Source organism: Microtus ochrogaster (assembly GCF_000317375.1).
Source record: "Microtus ochrogaster isolate Prairie Vole_2 chromosome 14 unlocalized genomic scaffold, MicOch1.0 chr14_random_1, whole genome shotgun sequence".
Classification (NCBI taxonomy): domain Eukaryota; kingdom Metazoa; phylum Chordata; class Mammalia; order Rodentia; family Cricetidae; genus Microtus; species Microtus ochrogaster.
The window spans coordinates 28,997,068-29,007,164 of NW_004949096.1; the positions used below are offsets into that span (position 1 = coordinate 28,997,068).

Below are 10,097 nucleotides of genomic sequence, written 5' to 3' on the forward strand. Positions count from 1 at the left end.
ACACACACACACACACACACACACTCACACTAATTAAAAGGCTGCAATAGTGAGCCCAAAAATACAGAAATAAAAATGAGTAATTGGAATTAAAGGGGAGGAGGTTTGCTTTTACAGTGAAGGATCTGTTTTTGTGGAACCCTGGGAAAATACCAAAAAGAAAATAACTGATCTGGAAAAGGACCTTCACTCTAAAGAGGACAATGAGCCAGAAAACGTGGCGTCTCCAGTACCTGTGATTCCCTTGGAGAGACCATTTCAGGCTGACACTACTGACAAATGGATCCCAGGGCATCTGCCTAAAAGGAGACAAAACCAAAAAGAAACAGAGGCTGTTTATTTAGTAGGTAGGCAGAGTGACTAGTCTGGCCCTCCAGCTCCGAGCTCCTCATCTCAGTCCTGTTCCAGATCTGGAGGTATGTTAGGATGCGCTTCTTTTCTTTAGCTGCAAAGAAGTCTTCACACAGCCCATTAGCAGAGGGATTCAGTGTGGCCGCTCTTCTGGAGGATTCACAGGGGACCTTAGTAAAGGTATCTAGGATCTAAGCCTGAGATTCCCAGGGAGCCAGCAGAGACAAAGGGGGAGCTCATCCACCAGATTAGGCCAGGAAACCTTTAGGCAAGTGATAAGAGATGACTCATTGGAGGGGAGTGGCTCTATATAGGGTCTTGTTGCATGCCCAGGCTGGCCCCTAACTCACAGTTCTGTGCTAGGAGTGTAAGTGTGTGCCTTCACGCCTGGCAGGAGGTGAACAGTCTGTTCACAGGAGACAATGAAGCTGTCCTAGTCATTAGCAATCCACTTGTGTATTTGGTGATGAACCTCCTTTGTGTTTCAGGGATGGAGATGCATACCGTCTTTATAACCTAGATGTCTATGGATATCAAATACATGACAAAATGGGCATTTACGGTTCAGTGCCTTATCTCCTGGCCCACAAACAGGGCAGGACTGTAGCCGTTTTCTGGCTGAATGCCTCAGAAACACTAGTGGAGATCAACACGGAGCCAGCAGTTGAGGTGAGCCATAGACTGTGGCTGCATGCCATAGTTAGTCAGAGCCCTTTTCTTTAACAGCAGCATTTTCTGTGACAGTATAATTGACAAAAGTCAGTAGGAGCTATCAAATGTACACAGACTCACTTAGAACAGGGGCCTATAGTTTACAGTGAAATTTCTCAGATTTCCATTGCATCCTTTCCCAGTACGTCCTGACCCAGATGGGCCCAGCAGCTGCCAAACAAAAGGTCAGGTGTCAGACGGATGTGCACTGGATGTCGGAGAGTGGAATCATTGATGTTTTTCTGCTGACAGGGCCTACACCTTCTGACATCTTCAAGCAGTACTCATCCCTCACAGGTACTTGCATGGAGATTGCTGGGTCCTCACCCCATTATGTTTTGTCTATCCTGTGTACATCACTGTAAATTAATCTTTGTTCTACACTACATGGAAATCACAAACAATGTCCCTACGCATTTTAAGTAGTAAGCACTTTTCTTCCTGCCATCATTACATCCAGACAAGCTAAAACATGACACTGGACTGCCCACTCTCTAATCCCTAACACTTCATATGCCTGCTTGGAGCCTTTAGTCTCTGGGAACAATCTTCTTGTAGCTAAGGAGTATTCCACCCTGAACTTTTAAATGTGTTCTTCTCTGTTAATTGTGTCAGCTAGACTAGAAGTTCTTTCCTTAGAACTCAAAGGCATTTCTCTCTGTCCCCTGTCTTCTCACTCCAAAACCATTCATTGTGTTCCTTCCCACATGATCTGACTTTTCTCACTGAGCCACCTTCCTCATCACTAATACTGCGAATGTTTACAGTGAATTCCCTAGATGCATTCCTTTCAAAAGGTCTCTGTACTGAGGGTGAGACGTGGGCACCTTCAGTCTTATTGTCCGTCAGTCCTGGGGAAGTCTGCTGTTCCTTTCATAGTTTTCACATCCGTGTTCTTTCTCCTTTTTTTTTTTTTTTTTTTTTGCCTCTTCTCTGAGAAATTTTCTCCATGTTTCTAATGTTGAGGGTATTCCTATCTCTGATCCTGACTGTGTGCTCATTGTTCCATGATGCCCTAGTCTACTTTGTGAGTCTTTTGTCTTTTTTCATCCTTAGAGATACTGATGAAGATGGGTTTTTTAAAGATTTTATTTTTATTTTAAAACTATGTATGTATGTGTTGAGATAAAGTGCCTACAGGACCTAGAAGAAGGTGTCTGAGCCCTGGAGCTGGAGTTACACGTGATTATATGGCTCTACATAGAAGCCCTTGGTGGCTAGATGAGTCTGGTACCCTAGCACTTGAGGAGCATGTGGGGGTCCCTGTCTGAGGTTTCTAGAGCAGGGAGCTGCTACTATCTGCCTTTGAGCCTTCCTCATATATTCTACATAGCTCAACAGACACTACCTCCCCCTTACTGCCCAGGCTCCAGATCTGTGTTGAACTTTTGTTTGCTCTTTTGTTTTAAGCTGCTTTTTTGTGGTAATTTTCATGAATCAGTTCTCTCCTTCCACCTTGCGGGACCTAGAGACTGAACTCAGGTCATCGGGCTTGGTGGCAAGAACCTTTACCCACTGAGCCATCTCACTCCCTCATTTCTTTTAAGACAGGGTCTCATGTATCTCAAGATGGTCTTGAAGTTTCCATGTAGCCAAGGATGACTTTGAACTTCTGATTCTTCTGTCTCGACCTCTCCCAAGTACTAGGATTACAGGCATGCATTGTAGAGTGCTGGGAATTTTGAACCCAGAGTTTTGTGGACACTAGGCAAGTACTCTACCACCTGACCTGTATCCACAGCCCCCACGTTGCCATTTTTTTATGTCTTATTGTAAAAGAAATTATGAATAGAATTCTGATCTTGAGGTACAGGTCTCTTTATAAACTGATCTTTCCAGTCCCATCTCCTCTCAGTCTCAAACTGTGACCCTCAGTATTTTTTTCTCTAGGACTACATGTACTACTTTGCCTGTGCCTCTATTCTCTGTTCCTATGAGCTCTACCTAGTCTCCCTGCCTGGCATCCTTATACTTAGTCAAGGCTTCCCCCCTTCTCACCTGCCTTGGGAAAGCTCTAAAGACCCCACCTTACTCTATAAACAAAATGAATGTGTTCCCACAGCGCTAGACTGATACCATTAGCATGGCAGCTGTTTCAGCGCAGGGTTTATTTATAAGCCTGCCCCATCACCCTAACTGCCAGTTTCTTCAAGGCAGGGTCTAGTTTTTCTTTTCCTGGTTTGTCTATGCATGTCAAGCTCGGTGTTTAATCCCCTGTAGAGAATGGGGAGATGTTCACTGGTTAAATAACATCAGTGGTCTCCATTGTCATCTTTTTTTAGGCACACAAGCCATGCCCCCTCTTTTTTCCCTGGGGTACCACCAGTGCCGCTGGAACTATGAAGATGAGCAGGATGTGAAGGAAGTGGATGCAGGTTTTGATGAGCATGACATTCCATATGATGTCATGTGGCTGGACATAGAGCACACTGAGGACAAGAAATACTTCACCTGGGACAAGAAGAGATTCGCAAACCCCAAAAGGATGCAAGAGCTACTCAGGAGCAAAAGACGCAAGGTGAAGCCAGCCTGGCGTTGAAAGCTTTCTAATCCCAACTTTAGATTTGTCTTGGCACATCAGCAGAGGAAGACCCTCTGGTGGAAGAAAACCATTGTGAACGTAGTGCTTTCCAGTATAATAGTAGCTGTGAGGACAGAAGACGGGGCGAAAATGCGGTGACGCCATCCACCCCTGCCACAGTTGTGGAAGCCCCCAAACAATGAAGGGGCCTGAGCCTTTCAGTCTGTTGGTGGCAGCTACCCTGCTGTGATGGCACTCTGCTCCCCTAAAAGGTCCCATTGTCAGAATTGGTGGTACTACACAGACACCAAAAACAGAAAAGCATCTCGTATCATGAGGCCTTCTGGAGAGAGCAGGGCTCTCTCCTGACTACTTTGAAAATGACTTGAGAAAGCTGGGAAAGGGGCCCATCTTGGAGTCCCTGGTAGCTGACAGGTGGTGTGGGGATGAGTTCTTCCACGTGGGCTGGGTTGTCTAAACTTCCTGCCTCTGGCCATCAGAGCTTGTTTTGTCAGGATGACTGCTAGTGGGCAGGAGGGAAAGAGGACGTGGTAGGGCTTGAAAGGCTTAACAACAGAGGGTCAGACATGGAGTCCTGGGGACCAAGATGGCTCAGCAGGTAAAGGTGCTTGCCCCACATCTGACAACCTGAGTTTGGTCCTAGGAGCCCATGTGATAGAAGGATGAAACCAACTCATGCAGCTTGTCTTCTGACCTCCACATGCACACCTGGCAAACATACGTCTCCCCTTGCTCCACACACAAGTTGATAAGTGTAATTTTTAAAAAATGTAACCAGATTCTTATTTTTTTTATATACATGCTTCACTGACAGACTCTTTCTGTAAATTTGGTCAAGGAAAGAACTGAAATTTAAAGGGGGAAGGAGAAAAGCCACAGAAAAGTACATAATTCCTAATATACCTCTTTCCTCTTCTAGACGGTTAGGGCGAAGGAAGGGTAGCAGTAATGAACTCACAGAGATCTGCCTGCATCTACCTCCCAAGTGCTAGGATTAAAGGCATGGACCACCATGCTCAGCTCTAACCCCCTAATTTCTTAATTAATTAATAACTATAATTTGTCAAGCATTTAATTGTGGGCTAGACATTATGATAAAGCATATTATTCCTCCAGCTACAAAACTCTCAAGTTGGCCTTATTACCGTGTTTCAGATGAAGAAGGGGTAGCTTGCAGTAGTTGGTAGTTTGCACTGAGGATTGAAGACCTGAAATCTTAAAGGTGTGGATGGGGGCTGAGATGGCTCAGTGGATCAAGGTACTTTGCCACCAAGTCTGAGAAACTGAGTTCAAGCCCCAGAACACATGTGGTGGCAGGAGAGAACCTACTTCTTATAGACCAATGAACAGACACACACAAAATACATAAATAAATGCAAAATAATAGTAAAGATGATAAGCCATGATAGTTATTAAAGAGGATTTACCTGGGTTTGGTAACATTTTTTTTGTTTGTTTTTCGAGACAAGGTTTCTCTGTGTAGCCCTGGCTGTCCTGGAACTGACTTTGTAGACCAGGCTGAACTTGAACTCACAGAGGTCTGCCTGCCTCTGCCTCCCAAGTGCTGGCATTAAAGGCTTGCACCACCCATGCCTGGCTGATAACAAGTGAAAGGTCATAGGGATTTAGTAATGTCCAAACTTTTCCATGAGTAAAACTCGACCCCTCGAAACTATGATGGGAACACCTGAATGAACACAAGCCTCATAAAGCTGACATGTTCTCTAAATCTCTGTCCTGACAGCTTGTGGTTATCAGTGACCCCCACATCAAGGTGGATCCTGACTACTCAGTATATGCTAAAGCCAAGGAACAGGGCTTCTTTGTGAAGAACCCAGAAGGTGGCGACTTCGAAGGCATATGTTGGCCTGGTATGGTATCACTTGCTTCCACTTGTGCTGTCCCAGTTAATAAAACGTCTATGGCCAGCATTCTCGTTCCTCATGGGCATGTCTATCCCTTCCAACCACATTCTCAGCACCTTTAAGGGAGATAGGCCATTGCCTTTTATAACACCTGGTGCAGAGAACTGAGTGCATTTATCAAGTCAGTGATCAGATGAATGAGTGAGAAGGGGCAAATAGGCTAATATCCACAGCTGCTACATCTCTAAACAGACAGACATGGGAGGAAGAAGTGAGGACAGCCTGGGGTGGGAGGTGGGGATAAAGTGTGGTCAGGCTCTCCCTTGTAATTGCTCTTTGTCCTTTTAGCTCACAGTTTTGACTTTCGGTCTTTCCTGAGTGGCCTCAGCTGCCTGTGGAACTCTAGATGCAAAAGTTGCTAGTCTAAAGCCTTGTTAGAAATTCTCCAAAGACCAAAAGAAATCACCATGGTGTCATAAATCCAAGTGCTGTGGAGAAGCCCCTACCTCCCTTTTCTCCCTTGAGCCATTGGAACAAGTCCATGTTCTCTTTAAAAACAGGGTTCACTGCAGAGTAGTGGATGTCCTACCTGGCTTTCCAGCCATTAGTGAAGGACGAACTCCATCCTGACACTTGTTCACTGGCTTGCCCTTGGGCTCTGGTGTTGAAAGGGTTACATTTTGTATCTTTAAAGATTGCTTTTGTTCACTTGTTACAGACCATGCCTGTCTCAGTTGTCTTTTGTGTTTGACATAAGGCGTCCATTGATAACTCTCATATCTTCTTTCCACACATCTTGCGTAAAGACCCCTGTTCTTGACAGACTGTCCACTGTTGTGCTCTGCAGGTCTCTCGTCTTACCTGGATTTCACCAATCCCAAGGTCAGAGAGTGGTATTCCAGCCTTTTTGCTTTTCCTGTTTATCAGGTTGGTTTCTATTCTTTTTCTGCTTCCTAGTTAACCTGAAAGATGAAAGGAAAAGGTAGTTGCTTAAAACTGCTTTTATTAAGTAGTTTTTGAGATAGTGCATATATAAAAGGCAAGAATAGATACCGCATTATAGGCTTTGATGGTTTTAGGAAGGGTACTATTACTAGATGTATAAAAACTGTGGTTTAACCTATATCAAAATATAGTACAATTGATGTTTATTCTATTTTATAATTACTATGTATATTTTAATATAAGACCTATTATTGAAAAGTGACATGGGGACCAAGTAATCACAGCACTTGGGAAGATGAGCAGAATTGCCATTAATTCAAAGCCAGCTTGGACTACAGAGTGAATCTCTGCCTCAAGGAAAACACTGGGTATGGTGATGCACACCTTTAACCTCAGTTCACAGGCAAAGGCAGAGGGATCTTTGTGAGCTGGAAACCAACCAGGTCTACATTGCAAGTTCCATGACAACCAGGGCTACATAGAAAGACCCTGTCTCAAATAGAAAAGACTTAAAACTATGAAAATAGTTCAGTTGACAGAATGTTTGGCTAGCAGGCCTGATCCCCAACACAGCAAAGACCCATGGTAGTACATGCCTGTAATTCCGGCATTAGGAGGTGGAGGCAGAAGGATCAGAAGTTAATGTCAATCTTCAGCTACTTATCAAATTCAAGACCTAAGCAACATGAGAGCCTGTCTAAAACAAAAAGGGAAAGAAGGAAGGAAGGGAAACAAACAATAAGCCCCATCAGCAATAAAGTGGCTATAACTAGTGTGAAATTATCTTACAAACCAGTGGTTCTCAAAACCTGTGTCAAAACTGCTTAGGGGAGCCTAGACAGTATGGATGCTCACCTTACTAGACCTGGATAGAGGTGGGCGGTCCTTGGGCTTCCCACAGGTCAGGGAACCCTGATTGCTCTTTGAGCTGATGAAGGAAGGGGACTTGATAGGGGGAGGGGGAGGGAAATGGGAGGCAGTGGCAGGGAGGAGGCAGAAATCCTTAATAAATAAATAAAATTAAAAAATAAAAAAAACTGCTTAGGGGGTCGACTAACCCTATTACAGGTTGCATATCAGATATCCTGCATGTCACATATTTACATTATGATTCATAACAGTAGCAAAATTGCAGTTTTGAAGTAACAATGAATATAATTTTGTGGTTGGGAGTCACCACAACATGAGGCATTGTATTTAAGAGTTGCCACATTAGGAAGGTTGAGAACCACTGTTATCAATTATAATGTATTGATAAAAGCAAAATTTAATAATTAAAATCTTAAAAGAACCATGGAAAGCAGTGGAGGTCACATTAGAGACCTGTCTTCAACCAATCATGGTAATGATGACAATACCTAACACAAACTGAATGCAAGCCACATCCCAAGTGCTGTTTTAAGCATTTGATGTGCATCGCCCCATTTCTTCCTTATAAAAATGCTCTAAATTGGAACTATAATTAAATCTTAACCACAAATGTAAGAAAATTGAGGTGTGGAGAGTTTTAAAACCCACAAAGTTCACCATTTACTAAGTGATAGACTCAAGGTTTGAATTCCGATCTATTTTCTCCCAAGCTCTGCTCTTAAGCACAAGATGTTTGCTTCTGAACATAACTGATTAGGAAGGAGACTAGAAAAACAGTATGGTATAAACATCAATCCTTAGACAAAATATGGCTACAGTCATTCACTTCATGGCTGCTTTCATAGTACTGTGCCAGAGTAGATTAAATTAAAGCGCTTTTATGATCCACAAAGATGGAAATGTAAATTATCTAGATCTTTATAAAAAGAAGGGGAGGAGAAGAAAATGTGCCGATCTTTGAGTTAGAAATGCTAAAAAAAAGACTGAAGGCAAATATTTTGAAATTGTGCAGCCTTGTTCTTAGAAGTGAATTTGCTTAGAAGCCAGGCATGGTGGTGTACACCTTTAGTCTCAGCACTGAGAGGCAGCAGCACGTTATCTCTGTGCCTGTTGTACAGCCTGTGTACATAGTGAGTTCCAGGACGGCCACAGCTACATAATAGAGAGACCCCATCTCAGAAAAAAACTGAATTAGCTTAAAAATAGGTAAGGAAACATATAGGCCACCTTCAAGCATGGGAAAGATCATCTATCATGTAGATAAGGTCTCAGGTGTATTCTGTAGTGTCCTGGAAGGGAGCTAGGCCTTATTAGGACATGGTGGAAAGAACATAGCGTTAAGAAATAGTGGAAGGAGCTGCCTGAGGCTCCCTGTACTGATATTCAAATGCTGAAAGACCGTGAATTTTATAAAAAGAATTGTAATAACATTTTCGGTAGATGGAAAGAACACAAATTGTTTAAGACGTTAACAAACAGATAACTCAGCTGTCAAGTCTTTCAGAGTATTAGAGAAAAAATAAGTTCATGTATAGTAATAATTGACTTTAGTTCAGAGTTGTAGCAAGAATTTTTCTCAACTTTTGGATAAGATCAAGTGAACACTTGTAGTAGATCGTAGATGATACAGAGCCGGGTGGTGAGTATTTACAACTTTTCTGGCACATATTCCCCAAGGATGTCTTTGTGTGAACTTACAGGGCAGTTGTATTTCACAGACAATATAGTGCAGCATAATTACCAAAAAAATTTATTGATAGCTTGCTTTGAGTCAGATACTGCTGTAGGTGCATGGAATTTTCATTGAACAAATCATACAGAATTCACAACCCAATAGACATAAAAATAAATAAGACAGAAGTGAGAGAAAGAACATCCCTGAGGGAGGATCCTCATGAACAGAGTTCACTTTCTAGGGATCAACGGATATCCTCTTCATATGGAATGACATGAATGAGCCCTCGGTCTTCAGAGGGCCAGAGCTAACCATGCAAAAGAATGCTGTTCATTATGGCAACTGGGAACACAGGGAACTTCACAACATCTACGGATTTTATCAGGTAAGACATTCAAATTAGAAGTCAACTAGATTTGTGTCCCTGCCTCTAGACAGGAGATCAGTTCTGTAGTCAGGCGCACTGTGCACACTCTTTGTGTGTCTTTGTTGTCAACTGCAGTGAGTCTTAGATTATAGCCAATTTATTATTTCTCCCTCTACTTCCTCTTCTTTTTACAATAAACCTGATGAATTTTAAACTATTATATATGTATGACATTTAATACTACTAGAAGACTTGTATTGGCACAGGCAATCTACAAATATGTTGACAAAGGTAATTAAGGCAAGATTTTAAGATTTCATATATATCCATCTATTGCTAGCTTATTTGAGGTTGGTGGCACACATGTGCAATCCTAGTATTCATGGTACAGAGGGACTGGGAATTCAAGGCCAGCCTGGCCTACATAATGAGTTCTAGGCCAACCTAGACTATACAGCAAACTGTCATAAAAGCAAAAAGCAAACAAGGGCTAGTGATGGCTCAGTACGTAAGAGTTCTTGCTGCTCTTCCAGAGGACCTGAGTTTAGTTCCCAGCACCTATATTGGGAAGCTCACAACAGCCTGTAACTACAGCTCCAGAGGATCCAACACTTTATTCTGGCCTTCAGAGGCACCTACACAGGGACTCACATATACTTAAATTTTAAAAATATTTTTAAAGGGGCTAGAAGCCGGGCGGTGGTGGCGCACGCCTTTAATCCCAGCACTTGGGAGGCAGAGGCAGGCAGATCTCTGTGAGTTCGAGACCAG

The 10,097-nt window shown here is 42.9% G+C and overlaps 1 protein-coding gene across 1 annotated transcript in view; it reads left to right on the plus strand.

Annotated features, from left to right (window-relative positions):
* Positions 1 to 10,097, plus strand: part of Ganc (glucosidase alpha, neutral C) — a 58,864-nt gene that overhangs the window by 23,940 nt on the left and 24,827 nt on the right. Inside the window, exons 9-14 of the mRNA XM_026787859.1 lie at positions 840 to 1,020; positions 1,206 to 1,359; positions 3,345 to 3,580; positions 5,349 to 5,475; positions 6,317 to 6,396; positions 9,201 to 9,344. Coding sequence (XP_026643660.1) covers positions 840 to 1,020; positions 1,206 to 1,359; positions 3,345 to 3,580; positions 5,349 to 5,475; positions 6,317 to 6,396; positions 9,201 to 9,344 — 922 coding nt within the window. The remainder of the gene's footprint in view (positions 1 to 839; positions 1,021 to 1,205; positions 1,360 to 3,344; positions 3,581 to 5,348; positions 5,476 to 6,316; positions 6,397 to 9,200; positions 9,345 to 10,097) is intronic.